This window comes from Heterodontus francisci, chromosome 1 (assembly GCF_036365525.1).
Source record: "Heterodontus francisci isolate sHetFra1 chromosome 1, sHetFra1.hap1, whole genome shotgun sequence".
In the NCBI taxonomy this organism is placed as follows: Eukaryota; Metazoa; Chordata; class Chondrichthyes; order Heterodontiformes; family Heterodontidae; genus Heterodontus; species Heterodontus francisci.
The window spans coordinates 244,036,289-244,060,977 of NC_090371.1; the positions used below are offsets into that span (position 1 = coordinate 244,036,289).

Genomic DNA, 24,689 nt, shown 5'->3' on the forward strand with positions numbered 1-24,689 from the left:
TTTCAGTTCCTGAATGTTTTAAGGGTCAAGTAAATAGACAAATGACCAGTTTTCTCGTAGATTAAAAAATATACATATTTATTTTTACACAACCAAAAGATATGTGCAGCTTCACTCACTCACACATTCACATACATGCACACACACAAGAAAAGGTAAAGAGCAGAGTAATAGCATACAATTTGAGTCCAATTGTGTAAAAGGTTTGTTGTTTTAAAAAGCCTTTAGAAGATTTTCGAGAGGAAATCTTTCAGTGGTGCAGGCTTGAATGTTTGTTGTCTTGAAAGGGATGAAATGTGGCAGGCTCGTTGGTGGTTGAGCCTCAATCTGAAGTTGATGGTGGAATATCCTGGTTCATTTTTGCTGATGAGGAGTTCCAAAGTCACCTTGCAATTTCTCCGCTGCAGTAGTTAAGAAATGTTATCAGCACAGCCTCCTACTTAACTGGAACTGTCTCACAGCTGTTCTGGCTGGAAAAGACCTTCACTAGCTGTTCTGCCACACTGTCTCCCCAGAGAGATACCTTTTAAGGTAGAAACTTGTTAGGTTGGTGTGTCGGTCAGGTGACTAAGGGCTCTCTTTCCCAGGGTGATTCATAAAATGTTCATGAATGGGAACTATTGTTACATGATGGTGTCTGAATGTGGTCCATTTTGATAAACAGGTGTTATTTCACACTTAGTATTTTAGTCTTGGCTGTGGTGCCAGTTTGTCTGTAATAGTCTTTGTTAACTCCATTCTTGGAGATAGGAGATGTTAGCTTGGAATGGGCTGTTTTCCATTTCAATGTGTTTTCCCCACAGCAAATTCAAACATGGATAATGAGCTTTGCCTTCAACAGACAAACATATTTATTGACAGTACAAGAGGGGTCACCAGACCTCCACTCCATCTTGCCTGTAGCACAGATGTGTTCATTTTTTGTAGTTCAGTTCAACATTTGACCTTTATTTCATAATTCCTCCAATTTGTTTTATATTTCATCACTGTTCCCTCCATGAATGTGACAATGGGTGTAATAGTTTCCACCCCTTGGCCTTCAGCATATCAAGGAGAATGAGCAGAGATGACACAGAGGAGGACAAACTGCTTGCAGATGGAAGAGTAGGAGGGGAGCAGGCCTCTCAGCACAAGACCTTATTCTCCCAGGGTCTTCAGGGAGCAGTTCTCCTGCCTCAGTGAGGAATATTGTGTATGCTGTCTCCGTTTCAATCAGGAGGTGCGCACTGAAATCTGCCACTTGTTGCAGGCAGATCTGCAGCCTTTGTGCAGGGTAAGGACAGCATTGCCAACGGCTGTGAAGCTGACCATGGCCATGAAATTTTTCACGTCTGACTCTTTGCAGGTTGAAGCAGACAATATTTCCAACACATTGATTTCACAGTCCACTATTGTCTTATGGAGGTCACTGAAGCTCTTTATGCTTGATGAATACATTTCATTCTCTCTTGCCAGAAATAAGCAGGAAGAACAAGCATGCAGCTTCTCCAGGATAAGATTGACTGCACACATGTTGCTCTGTGGGTGCCGCATATAAATTTGGAGATATGTTGCAACTGGAAGGGGTTCCACTCCCTCAGTGTCTAGCTGATGTGTACGTACTCAGCACATCATGCCGATTAATGGCCGATATCCTTGCAGTGGTCATGATGCATTTATTCTGCTGCAGTCTGCTGTACCATCGCGATTTCAGCCATCACATGAAGCCAGCATGGTTACTGAGGACAAGGGCTATCCACTGACCTCTGGCTCATGACTCCAGTGCACAACCATGCATACATGCACATTATGCATCAAACGAGAGCCGTTCTGCCACACAAAATGCCATTGAGCAGACCTCCAGGGGTAGCGAGAGAGACCTCCAGAGAGAGCGTGAGGGACAGAGAGAGAGAGTGAGAGTGTGGGGGACAGAGAGAGAGAGAGCGAGAGTGTGGGGGACAGAGAGAGAGAGAGCGAGAGTGTGGGGGACAGAGAGAGAGAGAGCGAGAGTGTGGGAGACAGAGAGAGCGAGAGTGTGGGAGACAGAGAGAGCGAGAGTGTGGGAGACAGAGAGAGCGAGAGTGTGGGAGACAGAGAGAGCGAGAGTGTGGGAGACAGAGAGAGCGAGAGTGTGGGAGACAGAGAGAGCGAGAGTGTGGGAGACAGAGAGAGCGAGAGTGTGGGAGACAGAGAGAGCGAGAGTGTGGGAGACAGAGAGAGCGAGAGTGTGGGAGACAGAGAGAGCGAGAGTGTGGGAGACAGAGAGAGCGAGAGTGTGGGAGACAGAGAGAGCGAGAGTGTGGGAGACAGAGAGAGAGAGAGCGAGAGTGTGGGAGACAGAGACAGAGACAGAGGGAGAGAGAGTGAAAGTGGGGGACAGGGAGAGAGAGTGAGTGAGAGTGGGGGACAGGGAGAGAGAGTGAGTGAGAGTGGGGGACAGGGTGAGAGAGTGAGTGAGAGTGGGGGACAGGGTGAGAGAGTGAGTGAGAGTGGAGGACAGGGAGAGAGAGAGTGAGAGCGTGGGGGATAGGGAGTGAGAGAGTGGGGGACAGGGAGAGAGAGAGAGAAAGGGGGCGCCTGGGAGAGAGAGAGAAAGAGAAAAAATGTGGTAGGGAGGGAGAGAGAAAGGGGGATGGGGGGACAGAGAGAGAGAAGTGAGGGTCAGGGGATGAAAGAGAAGTGGCGGACCGGGAGAGAGAGAGACGGGGAAGAGAGAGTGAGGGGGGTGACAGGGTGAGCAGGGGGGGACAGAGAGAGGGGGGAAGAGAGACAGAGGTGGTACAGAGAGTGAAAGATGAGGGTCAGAGAGAAAAAAAGGGGGTCATAGAACGAGGACGACACAGGAGGGTTGGGGGGGACCACAGAAAGGGCGACATGGAGAGAGAGTGATCAAGATCACTTCTGGCAGAATGACATCTATCCGGAATACTCCTCATCGCTACAGCAAGTGTGCAGGCAAACGTTGACTACTTGATATTTGACTACAAATATACAAACTGGGTGGTTTTATTTTAATAAAAAAAATCAACAGACAAAACTCTCCGCCGAACAAACAATAAAATGCCAGGTGTCTTGTTAAGTCAGTATCCAACATAGTGAAGAGAAAGTAAGTCAGTAAATAAGTCTTGTCATTATAGCTTCGCCACAAAAATGTACATTTGTTGTTGTTTTGACTAATAGTAAGATACATTTTGAATGCCTTTTCTTTCCGAAATTGTCTTACTGTCCCCCTATGTAAATTGTAATGTGCCCCCCCCCCCCTCCCCACACCGCGGAAAGTTTGGACAACACTGTTCTAGGTGGTAGAGGTCATGGGTTTGGAAGGATGTTGTTAGTAGGGGATTCAGCGATAGTAATGCCACTGAACATCAAGGGGAGATGATTAGATTCTCTCTTGTTTGAGATGGTCATTGCCTGGCAATTGTGTGGCGCGAATGTTACTTGCCACTTATCAGCCCAAGCCTGGATGTTGTCCAGGTCCTGCTGCATCTGGATACTGGCTGCTTCATTATCTGAGGAGTCGTGAATGGTGCTGATTTTTGTGTAATCATCAGTAAACATCCCTACTTCTGACCTTATGATGGAGGGAAGGGCATTGATGAAGCAGCTGAAGATGGTTGGGCTGAGGGCACTACCCTGAGAAACCCCTGCAGTGATGTCCTGGGACAGAGATGATTGACCTCCAACAGAGATGATTGACCTCCAACAACCACAACCAGCTTCCTTTGTGCTAGGTATGACTCCAACCAGCAGAGAGTTTCCCCCGGATTCCCATTGACTCCAATTTTGCTAGTGCTCCTTGATGCCACACTCGGTCAGTTGCTGCCTTGATGTCAAGGAGAGGAGCGGACCTGCAGGAAGAATACGGAGCGGGGAGCCAATAAATACAGCCCGAGGATTGCGGCTTACAGCACGTACTTTCTGGGAGAGCAGCGGAGAGGAGTTCAGGCACGCCAGAGTTTGAAAACAAAATGAACAGTGACATCACAGGAAAGCTGCAAGGTGATTGCTTGGTGAGTAACTGCTGTTAGGGAATAACTCTAAACAGCTGGGTTAGTACACTATTGTTAGGGTGTGTGTGTAAATTGCTTAATAAGGGACAAGTGAGTAGCTTTTTTTGAGTAAAGTTTATTTTAACTCGTGAACTGTTTTGATTTTTAGTAGGATTTATAGAGTGATAGAGTTATACAGCACAGAAACAGGGCCTTCGGCCCATCGTGTCTGTGCCGGCCATCAAGCACCTAACTATCCTAAACCCATTTTCCAGCACTTGGCCCGTAACCTTGTTTGCTATGCCGTTTCAAGTGCTCATCTAAATACTTCCTAAATGTTGTGAGGGTTCCTGCCTCTACCACCTCTTCAGGCAGTGCATTCCAGATTCCAACCACCCTCTGAATGAAAACTTTTTTCCTCAAATCCCCTCTAAGCCTCCTGCCCCTTACCTTGAATCTATGCCCCCTGGTTATTGACCCCTCCGCTAAGGGAAAAAGTTTTTTCCTATCTAACCTATCAATGCCCTTCATAATTTTGTATACCTCAATCATGTCCCCCCCTCAGCCTTGTCTGCTTTAAGAAAAACAAACCTAGCCTTTTAAATCTGTCTTCATAGTTGAAATGCTCCAGCCTAGGCAACATCCGGGTGAATCTCCTCTGCACCCTCTCCAGTGCAATCACATCCTTCCGATAGTGTGGTGACCAGAACTGTATACAGTACTCCAACTGTGGCCTAACTTGTATTTTATACAGCTCCATCATAACCTCCCTGCTCTTATATTCTATGCCTCGGCTAATAAAGGCAAGTATCCCATATGCCTTCCTAACCACCTTATCTACCTGTGCTGCTGCCTTCAGTGATCTATGGACAAGTACACCAAGGTCCCTCCGACTCTCTGTACTTCCTAGGGTCCTACCATCCATTGTATATTCCCTTGTTAGTCCTCCCAAAATGCATCACCTCACGCTTCTCAGGATTAAATTCCATTTGCCACTGCTCCACCCATCTTACCAGCCCATCTACATCGTCCTGTAATCTAAGGCAACCATAAACACGGGGCTAAAGTGTGGCGAGTCGAAGAGACTTAGCAGTTGGCAGGAAAAAAATCAGAAGCGCAAGGAGAGAGCCAACTGTGTAACAGCCCTGTCAAACAATTTTATCTGCAGCACCTGTGGAAGAGTCTGCCACTCTAGAATTGGCCTTTATAGCCACTCCAGGCGCTGCTTCACAAACCACTGACCACCTCCAAGCGCTTATCCATTGTCTCTCGAGACAAGGAGGCCAAAGATTTACAACACCACCAATTTTCGTGTCATCTGCAAACTTACTAATCATACCTCCCATATTCATGTCCAAATCATCAATATGCACTACCAACAGCAAAGGTCCCAGCACCGATCTCTGCAGTACATCACTGGTCACAGACTTCCACTCACAAAAATAACCCTCGACCATCACCCTCTGCCTCCTGCCGCTAATGCAATTTTGGATCCAATTTTCCAAATTGCCCTGGATCCCATGGGCTCTTACCTTCTTAACCAATCTCTCATATGGGACCTTATCAAAAGCCTTACTGAAGTCCATATAGACTACATCAACTGCTTTACCCTCATCTACACATTTCGTCACCACCTCAAAAAATTTAATCAAGTTAGTCAGACACAGTCTCCCCCTGACAAAGCTATGCTGACTATCCCTGATTAATCCCTGCCTCTCCAAGTGGAGATTAATCCTGTCCCTCAGAATTTTTTTCCAATAGTTTCCCTGCCACTGATGTTAGACTCACCGGCCTGTAATTACTGGTTTATCCCTGCTACCCTTCTTGAATAAAGGTAGCACATTCACTGTCCTCCAGTCCTCTGGTATCTCTCCTGTGGCCAGAGAGGTTTTGAAAATTTGTGTCAGAGCCCCTGCTATCTCCTCCCTTGCCTCACATAACAGCTTGGGATACATCTCATCTGGGCCTGAGGATTTATCCACTTTTAAGCTCGCTAAAACTGCTAATACTTCCTCCCTTTCAATGCTAATATGTTCAAGTATATAACAAAGGTTTTATTAATAATTCTAAGCTGTTGTAGTATTGGTAAGGTTTTGTTTTAGCAGTAGCAAAGGGTCAACTAATAAAGGAATGGCAGGGTTGCTTCAACCTCGAGAGTGTACCTCCTGTGCTATGTGGGAGTTCAAGGATGCTTCCCGTATCCTGGAGAACCATTTATGCAGAAAGTGTCGACAATTGAAGCAGCTTGAGCTCCAGGTTTTGGAACTTGAGCGGCAGCTGGTGACGCTGATGATTCATGAGGGTGAGAGCTACATGGCTAGCATGTTTATAGATGTGGTCACCCCACAGCTTAAGAGTATGCAGGGAGAGAGGGAATGGGTGACCACGAGGCAGTCAAAAAGAATCAGGCAGGTAATGCAGGAGACCCCCGAGTGCATCTCACTCTTCAACAGGTATTCAGTTCTGAATACTGAGGAAAGTAATGCTCCACCTGGGGAATGCAGCCAGAGCCAAGTCCATTGCATCACAGGTGGCTCAGCTGCACGGGGGGATACAGGGAAGACTGGAAGAGCCATAGTGATAGGTGATTCAATAGTCAGTAGAACAGACAAGCGTTTCTGTGGCCGCAGATGTGAATACAGGATAGTGTGTTGCCTCCCTGGTGCCAGGGTCTAGGATGTCACTGAGTGGCTGCAGAGCATCCTGAAGGGGGAGGGTGAACAGCCAGCAGTCGTGGTCCACATCGGAACCAATGACATAGGTAGAAAGAGGGATGTGGTCCTGCAGTCAGAATTTAGGGAGCTAGATAAGAAATTAGCAAGCAGGACCTCAAAAGTAGTAATCTCTGTTTTACTCCCAGTGCCACACGCAAGTCAGTAGAGAAATAGAACGATCAGATAAATGAATGCATGGCTGGAAAGATGGTGCAGGAGGGAGGGCTTTAGATTCCTGAGACTTTGGGACCGGCTCTCGGGGAGATGGGACCTGTATGGGCTGAACGGGTTGCACCTGAACAGAGCCGGGACTGAGTTCCTTATGGGACGTTTTGCGAGTGCTGTTGGGGAGGATTTAAACTAGTTTGGCAGGGGGATGGGGACCTGAGGGTAGACTCAGTTGGGACAAAATCAGAAATTAAAATGGAAGGTGGAAAATTATTGAATGAGTCTGGAAGACAAAAGAAACAAAGGTTAGAAAATAAAAAGAAGAGTTTGGCAATGCTCAAGGGTATATATTTCAATGCAAGGAGAATAGCAAATAAAGATGAGTTGAGGGCACAGATGGGCACCTGGCAGTATGATATCATAGCTATTCCAGAAACATGGACTAGTGAGGGAATGGCAGCTCAATGTTCCTGGTTACAGGGTTTTCAGACGCGATAGGGAGGGGGATAAGAAAGGAGGGGAGTGGTGGCAATTTTGGTCAAGGAAACTATTACAGCTGTGAGAAGGGATGATATGTTGGAAGGCTCATCAAATGAAGCCATGTGGACTGAGCTAAGGAACCAAAAAGGGGCAATCACACTGCTGGGAGTGTACTATAGACCCCCAAACAGTCAAAGGGTGATAGAAGAGCAGATATGTCGGCAAACCTCTGAGAAGTGCACGAACAATAGCACAGTAATAGTAGGGGATTTTAACTACCCCAGTATTAACTGGGATAGTTTTAGTGTGAAAGGAATTGAGGGAACAGAATTCTTGAGGTGCATTCAGGAGAACATTTTTGCCCAGTATGTAGCAAGTCCCAACAAGAGAGCGAGCAGTTTTAGACTTTTTAGGAAATGAAGGGCGGCACAGTGGTTAGCGCAGCCTCACAGCTCCAGTGACCCGGGTTCAGTTCTGGGTACTGCCTGTGCGGAGTTTGCAAATTCTCCCTGTGACCGCGTGGGTTTCAGCCGGGTGCTTTGGTTTCCTCCCACAGCCAAAGACTTGCACATTGATAGGCAAATTGGCCATGGTAAATTGCCCCTAGTGTAGGTCAGTGGTAGGAGAATTGTGGGGATGTGGTAGGGAATATGGGATTAATGTAGGATTAGTATAAATGGGTGGTTGTTGGTTGGCACAGACTCGGTGGGCCGAAGGGTCTGTTTCAGTGCTGTATCTATGAAGATGGGCAGGTGGAATAGGTGTCAGTGGGAGAGCATTTTGGTGGTAGCGATCATAATTCAGTCAGTTTTAACATAATTATGGAAAATGACAGAGATAGAACAGGAGTGCACGTTCTCAATTGGAGCAAGGCCAATTTTACTAAACTGAGCAGTGATTTAGCAAAAGTGGACTAGAAACAGCTACTTGAAGGTAATGTATCAGAACAGTGGGAGGCATTCAAAGGGGTGATTCAAGGTGTTCAGGGTAAACATATTCCTACAAAGAAAAAGGGGGAGCTCTATGGATGTCAAGGAGCCTACAGGATAAGGCAAGGCAGAAAAGGAAAGCTTATGTCTGATACCGAGAACTCAGTAGTACAGAAAGCTGAGAGGCGTATGGAAAGTGGAGGGGTGAAATCAAAAAGGAAATTAGGAAAGCAGAAAAAATATTGGCAAGCAAAATCAAGGTGAACCCAAAGATATGTTATCAATACATTAAGAGTAAGAAGATAACTAAGGCCCATAAAAGACCAACATGCTAACCTATGTGTAGGGGCGGAAGATATTGGTATGGTTCTTAATGAATACGTTGCGCCAGTTTTCACAAAAGAGGGGGACAATGCACATATTGTAGTTAAGGAGGAAGAGTGTGAAGTTTTGGATGTGATAAACATAGGGAGAGAGGAAGTACTAATGGGATCAGCATCCTTGAAAGTGGATAAGTCACCAGGGCCAGATGAAATGTATCCTAGGCTGTTAAAAGAAGCAAGAGAGGAAATAGCAAAGAGTCTGACCATCATTTTCCAGTCCTCACTGGATACAGGTGTGGTGCCGGAGGATTGGCGAACTGCTAATGAGGACATAAGAACTAAGAGCAGGAGTAGGCAATTTAGCCCCTCGAGCCTGCTCCGCTCATGGCTGATCTCATCTTGGCCTAAACTCCACTTTCCTGCCCGTTGTCCATAACCCTTCAACTCATTACGAGTTAAAAATCTGTCCAGCTCCTCAAATTTACTCAATGTCCTGGCATCCTCCAAGCTCTGGGGTATTGAATTCCACAGTCTCACGACCCTTTGAGAGAAGTAATTTTCCTCATCTCTGTTTTAACTCTGCTACCCCTTATCCTAAAACTATGACCTCTCGTTCGAGATTGCCCTACCAGAGGAAACATCCTCCTACGTCTACTTTGTCAATCCCCTTAATCATCTAATATACCTCAATTAGATCGCCTCTCATTCTTCTAAACTCTAGAGAGTAAAGGCCTAAACTGCTCGATCTCTCTTCATAAGACAAACCCCTCATTTCTGGACTCAATCTAGTGAACCTCCTCTGAACTGCCTCCAATGCAACGACATCTCTCCAAGTAAGGGAACCAAAACTGTACGCAATACTCCAGGTGTGGTCTCAATAATGCCTTGTACAGTTGCAGAAACACTTCCGTACTTTTATGCTCTATTCCTTTAGCAATAAATGCCAAAATTCCATTTGCTTTCCTTATTACCTGCTGCACCTACATACTAGTTTTCTGTGATTCATACACGAGGACATCCAGATCCCTCTGCACTGAAGCATTATGAAGTTTCTCTCCATTTAGATAATCTGCCTTTCTATTCTTCCGACCAAAATGGATAACCTCACACTTATCCACGTTAAACTCCATCTGCCAAATTTTGGCCCATTCACCTAACCTATCCATATCCATTTGTAAGTTTCTTCTTTCTTTATTGCAACTTACTATCCTATCTATTTTAGTGTCATGTGCAAATTTGGCTATAGTGCCTTCTATCACTGCATCCAAGTCATCAATATTGATTGTAAATAGTTGGGGCCCGAGGACCGAACCCTATGGCATCCCACTAGTTACATCTTGCCAACCAGAAAAAGACCCATTTATCCCGACCCTCTGTTTTCTGTTGGTTAGCCAATCCTCTATCCAAGCTAATAAATTGCCCCTATCCCCATGTGATCTTACCTTGTGTACTAACCTTTTGTGCGACACCTTATCAAATGCCTTCTGGAAGTCCAGATATACTACATCTACAGGATCCTCATTATCCACTTTGCTTGTCACAGCTTCAAAGAACTCTAGCAAATTAGTCAAACACGATTTACCCTTCATAAAACCAGCTGACTCTGATGGATTGCGTTTTGACTTTCTAAGTGTCCTGTTATTACTTCCTTAATAATGGATTCTAACAATTTCCCAATGACAGATGTTAAACTAACTGGTCTATAGTTTCCTACTTTCTGCTTCCCTCCCTTTTTGAATAATATTAGCTTGTTTCCTGGAACCTTTCCCACATCCAGGGAATTTTGGAATATTATAACCAATGGATCCACTATCTCTGCTGCCATTTCCTTTAAGACCATAGGATGTAAGCCATCAGGCCCTGGAGACTTGTCTGCCTTCAATCCCAATAGTTTGCTCAATACTTTTTCCCTAGTGACGATGATTGTTCTAGGTTCCTCCCTTTCTATAACCTCTGCATTACCTGTTACTATTGGGATGGTAATAGTGTCCTCCACCGTGAAAACTAAGGCAAAATACTGATTTAGTGTGTCTGCCATTTCTGTGTTCCCCTGTATTAACTCCCAAACTCATCCTCCAAAGGACCAACATTCACTTTAGCTACTTTCTTCCCTTTTATATACTTATGGAAGTTTTTGCTATCCGTTTTTATATTTTGCGCTAGTTTTCTTTCATAATTTACCTTTGCTCTTTTTATTTCTTTTTTTAGTAACCCTTTGTTGATCTTTAAAAGTTTCCCAATCTTTCAGCCTGCCACTGGCCTTTGCAATATGGTATGCCTTAGTTTTTGTCTTTATGCTATCCATAACTTCCTTGCTTAGCCATGGATGTTTTATTCCCCCTCTTCGAATCTTTCTTCCTCTCTGGAATATATTTTAGTTGGGAGGAATTGAATATCTCCTTAAATATTTGCCACTGGTCAACTGTCCTACCTTTTAGTCTTCCTGCCCAGTCCACTAGGGCCAAATCTGTCCTCATGCCTATATAATTACCTTTGTTTAACTCCAGAACACTAGTGTGGGACTCCAGTTTCTCGCCCTCAAACTGAATTTGAAATTTTAGCATGCTATGATCACTCTTCCCTTGAGGATCCTTAACAATGAGATCATTTATTAATCCCACCTCATTACACAATACCAACTCTAGAATAGACTGCTCCCTGGTTGGTTCCACAACATATTGCTCCAAAAAACAATCTCTAATACATTCAGTGAACTCTCCCTCGAGGCTACCCTTGCCAATTTGATTAATCTTGTCTATATGCAGATTAAAATCATCCATGATTATTGCCGTACCTTTTTTACAAGTCCCCAGTTGTACCTCTGTTTAAAAAGGAGCGAAGGATAGACCGAATAATTACAGGCCAGTCAGTCTAATCTCAGTAGTGGGCAAATTGTTGGAATCTATTCTAAGAGACAGGATAAACTATCCCTTAGAAAGGCACAGGTTAATCAAGGATAGTCAGCATGGATTTGGTAAGGAAAGATCTTGTTTGACCAACTTGATCGAATTTTTTCAAGAAGTAACAAGGAAGATAGATGAGGGTAGTGCAGTTGATGTGGTCTACCTGGATTTTAGCAAGGCTTTTGACAAGGTCCCACATGGCAGACTCATTCAAAAAATAAAATCCCATGGGATCCAGGGAAATGCAACAAGGTGGATTCTCAGTGGCAGGAAACAAAGGGTAATTGTTGACGGCTGTTTCAGCGACTGGAGGGCTGTTTCCAGTGGTGTTCCGCAGGGCTCAGTACTGGGTCCCCTGCTTTTTGTGGTATATATTAATGATTTGGACGTAAATGCAGGGGGCATAATCAAGAAGTTTGCGGACGACAGAAAGATTGGCCGTGTGGTAGATGGCGAGGAGGATAGCTGTAGGCTGCAGGAAGATATTGATGGTCTGGTCAGATGGGCAGAAAAGTGGCAAGTGGAATTCAGCTTGGTGAAGTGTGAGGTGATGCATTAGGGGAGGTCAAAAAAGGCAAAGGAATACACGTTTAATGGAAAAATACTGAGAAGTGTAGAGAAAATAAGGGACGTTGGAGTGAATGTCCACAGATCCCTGAAGGTAGCAGGACAGGTTGACAAAGTACTTAAGAAGGCATATGGAATCCTTTCCTTTATTAGCTGAGGTATAGAATACAAGAGCAGGGAGTTTATGCTGGAACTGGAAACTCATTGGTTAGGCCACAACTTGAGAACTGTGTGCAGTTCTGGTCACCTCATTCCAGAAAGGATGTACCCTCACTAGAGAAGGTACAGGGGAGGTTAAGAGGATGTTGCCAGGACTGGAAAAATGCACCTATGAGGAAAGATTGGATAGGTTGTGGGCAGCATGGTGGCGCAGTGGTTAGCAACGAGGCATCACAGCTCCAGTGACCCGGGTTCAATTCTGGGTACTGCCTGTGCGGAGTTTGCAAGTTCTCCCTGTGACTGCATAGGTTTCCGCCGGGTGCTCCGGTTTCCTCCCACAGCCAAAGACTTGCAGATTGATAGGTAAACTGGGCATTATAAATTGCCCCTAGTATAGGTAGGTGGTAGGGGAATTGTGTGGGGATGTGAGAGGGCAATGGGATTAATATAAATGGGCGTATCTCTAAATATAGAGAAAATATAAAATAAATAAATATAGAGGCTGGGGTTGTTCTCCTTGGAGGAGAGAAGGCTGAGGGGAGATCTGATTGAAATATACAACATTTTGAAGGGCCTGGATAGAGTGGAGGTGAAGAGTCTATTCACGTTAGCAGAGAGGTCAGTGACGAGGGGGCATAGATTTAAAGTGATTGGTAGAAAAATTAGAGGGGAGATAAGGGAAAACATTTTCACCCAGAGGGTGGTGATGGTCTGGAACTCACTGCCTGAAAGGGTATTTGAAGCAGAGACCCTCAACTCATTCAAAAGGAGTCTGGATATGCACCTCAAGTGCCGTAATCTGCAGAGCTACGGACCAAATGCTGGAAGGTGGGATTAGAATAGGTGGATTGTTTTTCAGCTGGCGCAGACACGATGGACCAAGAGGCCTCTTTCTTTGCCTTAAACTTTCTATGATTCTAAGAGCAGTCACTCTCACCTCACTTCTGGAATTCAGCTCTTTAGTCCATGTTTGGACCAAGGCTATATGAGGTCAGGAGCTGTGTGGCCCTAGCAAAACCCAAACTGAGCGAGAGTGAGCAGGTTATTGCTGCTCCCCCTCCCACAGTACTGTAATAGTCATATCCAAAGTCACCAAGAATCCACTCTGTAGTTGACAATGATGCATTATCTGTCCCCATCCTAGACTGCTCTCGAGTCTTCAAAGCCTCCCTTGCTGGGTTCTACTTTCAGAAATCTGACTTTTTAAAAATTCTTCCATGGGAAGTGGGCGTCACTGGCCATGCCAGCATTTATTGCCCATCCCTAATTGCCCTTGAGAAGGTGGTGGTGAGCTGCCTTCTTGAACTGCTACAGTCCATGTGAGGTAGGTACACCCACAATGCTGTTAGGAAGGGAGTTCCAGGATTTTGACCCAGCGAGAGAGAAGGAACGGGGATATAGTTCCAAGTCAGGGTGGTGTGTGACTTGAAGGGGAACTTGCAGGTGGTGATGTTCCCAGGCAACTGCTGCTCTTGTCCTTCAAGGTGGTAGAGGTCGCGTGTTTGGAAGGTGCTGTCTAAGGAGCTTTGGTGCGTTGCTGCAGTGCATCTTGTAGATGGTACACACTGCTGCCACTGTGCATTGGTTGTGAAGGGAGTGAATGTTTGTGGATGGTGTGCCAATCAAGCGGGCTGCTTTGTCCTGGATGGTGTCGAGCTTCTTGAATGTTTTTGGAGCTGCACCCATCTGGGCAAGTGGAGAGTATTCCATCACACTCCGGACTTGTGCCTTTTAGATGGTGGACAGGCTTTGAGGGGTCAGGAGGTGAGTTACTCGCTGCAGGATTCCTAGCCTCTGACCTGCTCTTGTAGCCACGGTATTTATATGGCTACTCCAAGTCAGTTTCTGGTCAATGGTAGCCGCTAGGATGCTGATAGTGGGGGATTCAGTGATGGTAATGTCATTGAATGTCAAGGGGATATGGTTAGATTCTCTCTTGTTGGAGATGGTCATTGCCTGGCACTTGTGTGGTGCAAATGTTACTTGCCACTTATCAGCCCAAGCCTGGATATTGTCCAGGTCTTGCAGCATTTCTACACGGACTGCTTCAGTATTTGAAGAGTCGCAAATGGTGCTGAACATTGTGCAATCATCAGCGAACATCCCCACTTCTGACCTTGTGATTGAAAGAAGATCATTGATGAAGCAGCTGAAGGTGGTTGGGCCTAGGACACTACCCTGAGGAACTCCTGCAGTGATGTCCTGGAGCTCAGATGATTGACCTCCAACAACCACAGCCATCTTCCTTTGCGCTCGGTATGACTAACCAGCAGCGAGTTTTCCCCCTGATTCCCATTGACTCCAGTTTTGCTAGGGCTCCTTGATGCCATACTCGGTCAAATGCTGTCTTGATGTTAAGGGCAGTCACTCTCACCTCACCTTTTGAGTTCAGCTCTTTTGTCCATGTTTAAACCAAGGCTGTAATGAGGTCAGATGCTGAGTGGCCCTGTCGGAACCCAAACTGGGTATCACTGAGCAGGTTATTGCTAAGCAAGTGCTGCTTGATGGCACTGTTGATGACACCTTCCATCACTTTGCTGATGATTGAGAGTAGGCTGATGGGGCAGTAATTGGCCTGGTTGGACTTGTCCTGCTTTTTGTGTACAGGATATACCTGGGCAATTTTCCACATTGCAGGGTAGATGCCAGTGTTGTAGCTATTCTGGAACAGCTTAGCTAGGGGTGTGGCAAGTTCTGGAGCACAGGTCTATAGTACTATTGCCGGAATCTTGTCAGGACCCATCGCCTTTGCAGTATCCAGTGCCTTCAGTCGTTTCTTGATATCACGCGAAGTGAATCGAATTGGCTGAAGTCTGGCATCTGTAATGCTGGGGACTCCAGGAGGGGGCCGAGATGGATCATCAACTCGGCACTTCTGGCTGAAGATTGTTGCAAATGCTTCAGCCTTATCTTTCACACTGATGTGCTGGGCTCCCCCATCATTGAGGATGGGGATATTTATGGAGCAACCTCCTCCAGTTAGTTGTTTAATTGTCCACCACCATTCATGACTGGATGTGGCAGGACTGCAGAGCTTAGATCTGATCCGTTGCTTATGGGATTGCTTAGCTCTGTTTATTGCATGCTGCCTGGGTTGTAGTTTCACCAGGTTGACACCTCATTTTGAGGTATGCCTTTTGAGGTACTGCTCCTGGCATGCCCTCCTGCACTCTTCATTGAACCAGGGTTGGTCTGCTGGCTTGATGGTAATGGTAGAGTGGGGGATATGCCAGGCCATGAGGTTATAGATTGTGGTTGAGTACAATTCTGCTGCTGCTGATGGCCCACGGCGCCTCATGGATGCCTAGTTTTGCATTGCTAGATCTGTTCGAAATCTATTCCCATTTAGCACGGTGATAGTGCCACACAACACGATTGACGATATCCTTAGTGTGAAGGCGGGACTTCGTCTCCACAAGGACTGTGCGGTGTTCACTCCTACCAATACTGTCATGGACAGAAGCATCTGCAGCAGGCAGATTGGTGAGAACAAGGTCAAGTATGTTTTTCCCTCTTGTTGGTTCTCTCACCAGCTGCCGCAGACCCAGTCTCGCAGCTATGTCCTTTAGGACTCGGCCAGCTCGGTCAGTAGTGGTGCTACCGAGCCACTCTTGGTGATGGACATTGAAGTCCCCCACCCAGAGTACATTTTGTGCCCTTGCCACCCTCAGTGCTTTCCCCAAGTGGTGTTCAACATGGAGGAGTACTGACTCATCAGCTGAGGGAGGGCGGTGGGTGGTAATCAGTAAGAGGTTACCTTGCCCATGTTTGACCTGATGCTATGAGACTTCATGGGTCCAGAGTTGATGTTGAGGACTTCCAGGGCAACTCCCTCCCTACTGTAGACCACTGTCTCGCCACTTCTGCTGGGTCTGTCCTGCCGGTGGGACAGGACATACCCAGGGATAGTGATTGCTGTGTCTGGGACATTGTATGGTATGATTCCGTGAGTATGACTATGTCAGGCTGTTGCTTGACTAGTCTGTGGGACAGCTCTCCCACCTTTGGCACAAGCCCCCAGATGTCAGTAAGGAGGACTTTACAGGGTTGACAGGGCTGTGTTTGCCGTTGTCGTTTCTGGTGCCTAGGTCGATGCTGAGTGGTCTGTCCCAAACATCCCATTTTAATTATAAAAACAGAAAGTGCTGGAAATACTCAGCAGGTCTGGCAGCATCTGTGGAGAGAGAAGCAGAATTAACATTTCAGGTCTGTGGCCTTTTGGACAGAGCGGAAGTGTTCCGCAAAGCGGTCACCCAATCTGCATTTGGTCTTCCGTATACTAATATGGTATACTAACTTGAAAGAAGTACAAGCAAATCGTGTTTCACCTGAAAGAAGTGTTTGGGGCCTTGGAAGGCCTTGGCCCTTTTTTGTTCCTATTTTACTTTATTTTGTTTTATCATTTTTTTACCATCTGAAAGCATGACCCTGAGCTTCTGGTTGCTTGCCAGTTCAACACACCCCTTTGCTCTCATGCCCACATTTCTGTCTTTGGCCTGTTACAGTGTTCCAGTGAACATCAACGCAAGCTTGAGGAAAAGCACCTCATTTTCCGATTAGGCACTCTGCAGCATCTCTGACTTAACATTGAGTTCAATAATTTCAGAGAATGACTGGCCCTTTTTTTTATTATTTTATTTTATTTTGTTTTATCATTTTTTTTTAACCACATTCCTGCCTTAAACTGGGTTTTTCATGTCTGTGCTTTTGGCTGTTCATTATTTTATCATTAACACTCTCTCTGCACTAAAGCTTTGTCGTTCACCACACCATTAGCACACTCTCTTTGCCTTTTCCCCATGACCTCCTTGTCAGTTGATCTCTCCTGCCCACTGTCCTATCACACACCTTTCCTTTTGTTCTCTTTTCCCCCCCAACCCCCACTTTACTTGCTTAAAACCAATTACATTTCTACACTTTGCCAATTCTGACAAAAGGTCACAGACCTGAAATGTTAGCTCTGCTTCTCTCTGCACAGATGCTGCCAGACCTGCTGAGTATTTCCAGCACTTTCTGTTTTTATTTCAGATTTCCAGCATCTGCTGCAGTATGCTTTTATCTCATTTTAGCTATCTTTCTGTTAAATTCCATCAAGCCTCCTGCTGCCCGAATTCTATAAACTTCTCCAGCTGTACAATCCTCTGCTGTGAATTCTCTATTCCTACAACTCCAGTGTCTTGTGTATTGTTTCGCTCTTTATTCCACCATTGGTGGCCATTTTTTTAGTCGCCTCGGATTGATTCTCTGGAATTCACTCTCAACCTCTCTACCTCTCTCTGCTCCTTAAAGCTTACCTCTTTGACCTAGCTTTTAGCCACCCATTCTAATTTTCTATCTAAAGTATAAGAAGGGATTGATCAAGTACTGGGGTATACTACAGACTTCCTAATAGTAATTATGCCTTGGGGAGTTTTACTATGTTAAAAGGTGCTACATGGATGCTAGTTTCTGTTGTTGTTGTTGAAAGGAAGTGGAGGGATAAGTATGAGCTGAATTTTATCAGCACTCCGCGGCAGCGCACTGTGAAAGTGGCGGCCTTCCCACACGGACGCGCTGCCACACAGCCTTCGCGATATTACGCGCGGGAGCTGATTTAAATGCAGGGGGCAGAGCAGCCACCCCCGCTGACATCGAGGGGGCAGCTGCCATGTCCCAGCCAATGGCGACCGGCGCCACTGCGCAGGAACCAGTGCCATTTTTAAAGGGTTTCAAGCCCTTAGCAAAGTTTTAAATTTTTAAAGGTGTGTGGAGATGGAGGCCCTTTCCCAACCCCCTCAATGGTTATTTCATTGCCCTATATTCACAAAACCTATTTTATTCCTGACCCGAACTCCCCCACCCCCCCACCCCACACAACCTTCTCACATTTACCCTTCAACCCCTTCCCTCCATCCCGACAGCCAATAAAAAGTGTTTTCCCCGCTCCCCCATCCCTCCTGCCCTGATATTTTTATTCCTCCCCCCTCCCCACCAGTGTCTCGCTTCGTGAAGGCGTGCAAGGTGCCTCTGATGGAACGTAAAATTGGCATGGGACATCCACCGTCGGCAGGTGAGGCAGCATCGAGGGAGACAACGGGGGTCTTGGTGGGCCACTCGCAGCAGAATTTTATGGCCCCCCCCACCACGACCCCCAACCTTGTGGGGCCTGTGAAATTCAGCCCTATATGTCAGCAAATCTATGAAATGTGTCAAAGACATCGAATAATAATGGAAGATTTCAACTTCAGTGGATAAACTGGCAAGAGGAAAGGGGAATGGAACTTTTAAAGTGAACAGAACTCCTTTCTTACCTAGTAGATGAGAAGCCCAACAAGAATAACAATTTCCATTTATTTGGTAAAACATCCCAAGCCACTTCACAGGAGTGTTATTAAACAAGATCAAACAAAAAGTGAGAGAAATAACTGCTGGATCTAGTAATGGGAAATGATCCAGCACAAATAAGAGATGTATAGAGGAGGATCTGGGCAATAGGGATCGCAGCGTAATAAGGTTTAAGATGACGATTGAAGGAGATGTAAAGAAGTTAAAGACCAAAGTAATTGTTTTAAAAACGTTAATTATGGAGCTGGGTAAGGTAAACTGGAAAAAAAGGACAAAGTGGTCAATTGAGTTCAGGGGAAATACATTCCACTACAAAACAAGAACAAATTAGCCAATAATAAGGCGCCATGGACGAATAAAACGATGAGGGTAAAATTGAATCACAAGAAAAAGGCACTGACTGAGTACATGGCCTATAAAGGAAAGGTATCAAAAGGAAATATGTAGAGGTTAGGAAAGAAGTTGAAAAAAATTAATGGGAAAAAGAAGTACAAAATGAAATTATCAAAGAGTTAAATAGAATGTACGGCACAAAAACTGTCTGTCTGGCCCACCAGTCCCTGCTGGCGTACCTAAGCAAAATACTGAGGATGCTGGAAATCTGAAATAAAAACAGAAAATGCTGGAAATACTCAGCAGGTCTGGCAGCATCTGTAGAGGGAGAAACAGAGTTAATGTTTCAGGGATGTGACCTTTCATCAGAACTGGGAAAAGTTAGAAATGTAATAGTTTTTGAGCAAGTGAAAGGTGGGGAGAGTGGGAGGAAGAACAATATGGAAGGTCTGTGATAAAGTGGAGGGCAGGAGCGATTAAATGACAAAGGTGTCATGGTGCGAGACCAAGGGAGTGGTAATGGGACAAGTAAAGAAACAAAAGATGTGTCCAGAGGTGTGAATGACAGGATAACTGCCGTCCCAATGCAAAGTAAAGGAAATAAGGGAGAAGCTAGAGAAAAAAACAAACCAGCAAAGAAACACCAAAAAAATGGGCCAAGGTTGTGATCTTAGATTGTTCAACTCAGTGTTGAGTCCAGAAGGCTGTAAAGTGTCCAGTTGAATAATAAGGTGCTGTTCCTTGAACTTGCATTGAGCTTCTTTGGAACGCTAGCAGGCTAAAGATAGAAAGGTCAGAATGGGAGCATGGTGGAGAATCAAAATGACAGGCAACTAGGAGCTTGGGGTCATGCTTCTGGACTGAATAGAGGTGTTCTGCAAAGCAATCACCCATTCTGTGTTTGGTCTTCCCAATGTAGAGGAGACTACATTGTGAGCAGCAAGTACAGTCCATACTGGTGTTTAAGCTCCACTCGAGCCTCCTCCCATTCTTTCTCAACTGTATCAGCATATAACCCTCTATTTCCTTCTCCCTCATATATTTATTTGTCACTCCAAATGCATCTATACTATCAGCCTCAACCACTCCCTGTCGTAGCGAGTTCTCACCAGTTTGTGGGTGAAGAAACTTCTTCTGAATTCCCTATTTGGTGAATATAAAAAGAATTAGTGAAGTATTCTATAGACATAAATAACAGAGGGAAAAAAGTGGCTACTGAGGGATACACACGATAAACTCCATGAAGTAGCAGAGATATCGTATGGTTACTTTGCCTCAGTTTTTACCAAAGAGACTAACCAGGTAAACATGACATGAGAAGAAGAGATCAAAAAGGATCTCAAGGCATTTTATGATTGAAAGGAGGGAGAGGGTTTATAAATTGGTCAAACTTATAGAGGATAAAACCCCAGGTCTGGATGGATTGCATCTATGCGTACTCGAAGAAGCTGATGAAGAGATAGCAGAGGTATATAGATAATATATTGAATAGGAAGCGGAATTGTGCCAGAGGACTGAATAGAAATGCAGTTGTGGCAGAGGATTGGCAGACAGCTAATGTTATTCCTACACTTAAATAGGGACATGAGTAAATTCAGAGAACTATACACCACTTAACTTAATGTCAGTGCTGGGAAAGATATTGAGACCTTTACTCAAAGATGTAATAGAAAATATCTAAAAATTGAAAATATAGTAAAGAAGTCAGCACAAATTTCAAAAGGGAACGTCATGCTTGACTAATCCTGAATTTTTTGAAGAAGTAACAGAACGAGCGTGCAGGAGTAATGCAGTGAACGTGATAGGTAGGGACTTTCCGAAGCCTCTGATGAGGTCTGATTGTAGACTCCTGATTCAAGTGGCTACAAAACAGAAAACAGACAGTAGGGGTTAAAAGTAGTTACTCAGACTACCAGTATGTGGGAAGTGATATTCCACAGAGATTGGTACTGGAAGCACTGTTGTTCACTATTTACATAAATGATTCAAACTCTCGAATCAAAAGTACAATATCAAAATTTGAGGATAACACAAATTTGGGAATATCATTAATAATATTGAGGAGGACTTTGACAAAATGCAAGATATTAACCAACTTGCAGAATTGGTGAATAAATAGCAAATTAATTTTAATATAGGTAAGTGTGGTGCCATTTGGTAGGAGGAATAAGGAGGCCAAATATTAATTGGAAAGTAAGAATCTAAATAAGGTAGAGATGCAAAGGCATCTAAGATTACAGATCATTGAAAGTACAATGCAAGTTAATAAAGCCATAAAAAGTGCAAAGCACGGGGGTTCATTTCCAGATGAATCAAATTCAAAAGCAGAGAAGTTATGTTAAACTTACATAGAACCTTGATTCAACCACACTTGGAGTACTGTGCATAGTTCTCATCTCTATATTGCACAAAGGTAAGGTTATAGAAATACTTGAGAAATTACAAATTTACAAGCATGATACCAGCACTTAGAGGGTACAAGTATCAGGAAAGGCTGAACTGGCTGGGTCTGTTTTCTCGAAAAAAGAGCAGTGACTTGATAGAGATCTGTAAAAATATGAAGAGGTTTGGTAGGTTAGATGTAGAGAAGATGATTCTACTTGTTGGAGAGTCCAAAACTGTGGGCCATAAATATAAGATGGTCACTAATAAATCCAATTTCAAATTCAGGAGAAACTTCATTACTCAGAGTGTGTTGAGAATGTGGACCCCAGCACCAGTGGGTGGAGCATTTAAGAGTATGATAGATAAGTACAAGGAGGAGAGAGGACTAGCAGGATATATTGATCAGGGGAGACGAAGTAATTAGAGTCAGAGGCGACTTGAATGGAGCATAATCCCTGGCATGAAAATGGCCTGTTTCTGTGCTGTAAGTTCTACATAATTCTTTCGCTTGGCATCTGTTTTCCCTGTGTATCTGAAGCACCTTGGGCATATCTGTGTTACGTTTTCAACTTGAATACAAGTTACTGACCGCCATGTGTATTTACAATCTAACTCCAATTCTTGTTCTCACTGCTTTGCCCAAGGTCACACACAACCAGTTTCTGCAACCACACTTTTTCATTCCGGTGAAAGGCTGGGACGTCTGTTGTTCAGATTACCACTGTGTGTCTCTGATTTAGTAATGAAGTAGTGTTTTCAGCAAGTTTTATTTTCTTCTTGCTTGTAAGAGCACTCTATATAGCAATCCAGCTGACTTGCGAAATCTCATCTAATTACTACACGGCAATTGCCATGAATGTTAATTTAATTTTGGTATTTCTGAATGTTCAAACAGGTGTTGTACCAGATGGGACATATGAAGTATGCTCACGGACTACTGGACAGGCTGCAGCAGGTAATTTATTTTCTCAGGAAATAGTATCCACATCAGCACCTGAATCACGTATCACGTATTAGTACTAGTAATTTGGTGGAGCATACTGTGAAATCTGTACAAATGGGCATACCCAAGAAAACGTATACCTGCAAAATATGGACACTTATTGACAGTCCCATATAAGATTAGATTAGATTAGAGATACAGCACTGAAACAGGCCCTTCGGCCCACCAAGTCTGTGCCGAACATCAACCACCCATTTTATACTAATCCTACACTAATCCCATATTCCCAACAAACATCCCCACCTATCCCTATATTTCCCTACCACCTACCGATACTAGTGACAATTTATAATGGCCAATTTACCTATCAACCTGCAAGTCTTTTGGCTTGTGGGAGGAAACCGGAGCACCCAGAGAAAACCCACGCAGACAGAGGGAGAACTTGCAAACTCCACACAGGCAGTACCCGGAATCGAACCCGGGTCCCTGGAGCTGTGAGGCTGCGGTGCTAACCACTGCGCCACTGTGCCGCGCTATAACTTGCATTGTAGTAGATACTCTCCAGCCCCCTCCCTAGAAACCCTTGCAAATTACAAACTATGGAATTCAGCAGAACTTCAATGCGCCAAGTCCATTTGCAACATAAACTTGGGACCTGTGGATAAGTACAAGTGGCCATAGGTGAAAAGAAAGGCTTTTGTGAAATAGGCTGTCTTTATCCAGTATCTCTTGTGGCAGAGAAACCATTCTGTCTCTGGGAATGAATGCTTGTATGGCTGTATCCCAGAGATAGGAGCGGTTTCTCTGCCGATGTAGATATTTGGTAAAGCACTCTTTTCACAAAAGCCAGGAACTACACCGGGCATAGACTTCTCAATCTCCCAGAATGACCGATACTCTTGCTAAATGGGACATGGAACTCCAGAGCACTGCCTCGAGCAGCCTGTGAGATCATGGCAATTTTTATGGAGATTATGACCGTGGCAATCACCCATTAAGTTTCACGCCACAGTTCGCCCCCTGCGCTCCCCTCGAGCGACCACCAAGAGTCACAACTGAGTAGAGTTGGGAGGGGGCTGGAGAGTTGTGAATTGCAGACGTGGTTATTTTGGAGGGCTCTGAAATAGGGGTGGGGAGCTCTGAAATTGGGGGAAGGAAAGAGATGGGCAATGGGGTCTCGGGGAGTGAAGGAGAAAGGTATTCTGCATAAATTAATTGGATACAGTGCATCTTCTGTCCAGCAGTTGCAAGCAGTATTGTGTCATCATAGGACTAATTGCTGAGAATGTTGACTCTCATAACTAGACATGCTAGATTTATCTCTGCTATTCCTCTGCAACCTTTTTGGATGCTGCTTGCCTTTTGCCATGAAATGCCCTGTTGGAGCTGCTGGTTATTGGTTGGGCTTGTTTTCTTTGCTGGCCCAGAGCAGTTATTTATTCCAGCTGGTTGAGTTGACCCCAATGGCAGCTTTCCTCGCCTCCATACAATATTGCTGGTGTTTCAATGGTGCTGAATTCTGGTATTTTCACCAGTGTTCCACATCATTTTAGCAGAAATCCAGTAAATAACAACAAAGGAAATAAAGCACACATAACAATCAAAGAAAAGGCCATCGTTTCATCTTGCTATTTTACTAACAAATGCACAAAAAGGTTTAAGTGCACATGCATATGCTGTGGGAATATGCATATTGATACCACATGCCCAACCATAGTACCCAATACTCTAATTTAATAATCAAAAATGTCATTTAGCCATGTGACTATTGCTAGATGTATTGGGCAACAATGAGCCATGCTAGGGATGAGAAATCCAGGTGCATAGCTCTATTAATACAATCAGGTATAAACTACCATATTCAATACCATATTTTACTTTAGAGTGATCCCCTTGAGTATTCTCAAGAATTAACATTTGTTAACAAATGCTAACCTGAATCTAGAAAATAGTAGCAAAGAACAACGGATGTCTACATATCCAAATTATTTACAAACTTTGCCAGTATATTTGCAGGGAAATGCAAACTTATAATCAATTCTGTTTAAAGAAAATCTACTTCAGAATAATGTTGCTTAGATCTTCAAATAAAATTTTGTCATTTAAGTTCTTTCTGGCATGTTTGTATAATCACATGGTGTACAGGTGTTATTTTTATACAGATGAAGTTGTGCCAAATCTTTTTCTTTTCTAGACAGCAGTAGTGCGGGAACCTGGACACTGAATGTTTTATGGAAAATGTGTGGTATTGATGTGCACATGGATCCCAACATAGGAAAAAGGCTCAATGCCTTGGGTAACACAATGACAACTCTGACAGGTGAGGAAGAAACTGATGACATCGCTGACCTGAACTCGATCAACATGGTTGACTTAACAGATGAGGATGAAACTGACACCATGTCTCCCACTATCATGACTGTAAGTGAATCAGTCAGGCTGTGAACCACTTTGTATTGACGTTACTTTAATATTCATTTCAATAATTGT

The 24,689-nt window shown here is 44.5% G+C and overlaps 1 protein-coding gene across 14 annotated transcripts in view; it reads left to right on the forward strand.

Moving 5' to 3' along the window:
- kiaa1109 (KIAA1109 ortholog) overlaps positions 1-24,689 on the forward strand; it is a 637,888-nt gene that overhangs the window by 463,169 nt on the left and 150,030 nt on the right. For all 14 annotated transcript variants that reach the window (XM_068042417.1, XM_068042485.1, XM_068042453.1 and 11 more), the window contains 2 exons: positions 22,152-22,211; positions 24,394-24,620. In XM_068042417.1, coding sequence (XP_067898518.1) covers positions 22,152-22,211; positions 24,394-24,620 — 287 coding nt within the window. The remainder of the gene's footprint in view (positions 1-22,151; positions 22,212-24,393; positions 24,621-24,689) is intronic.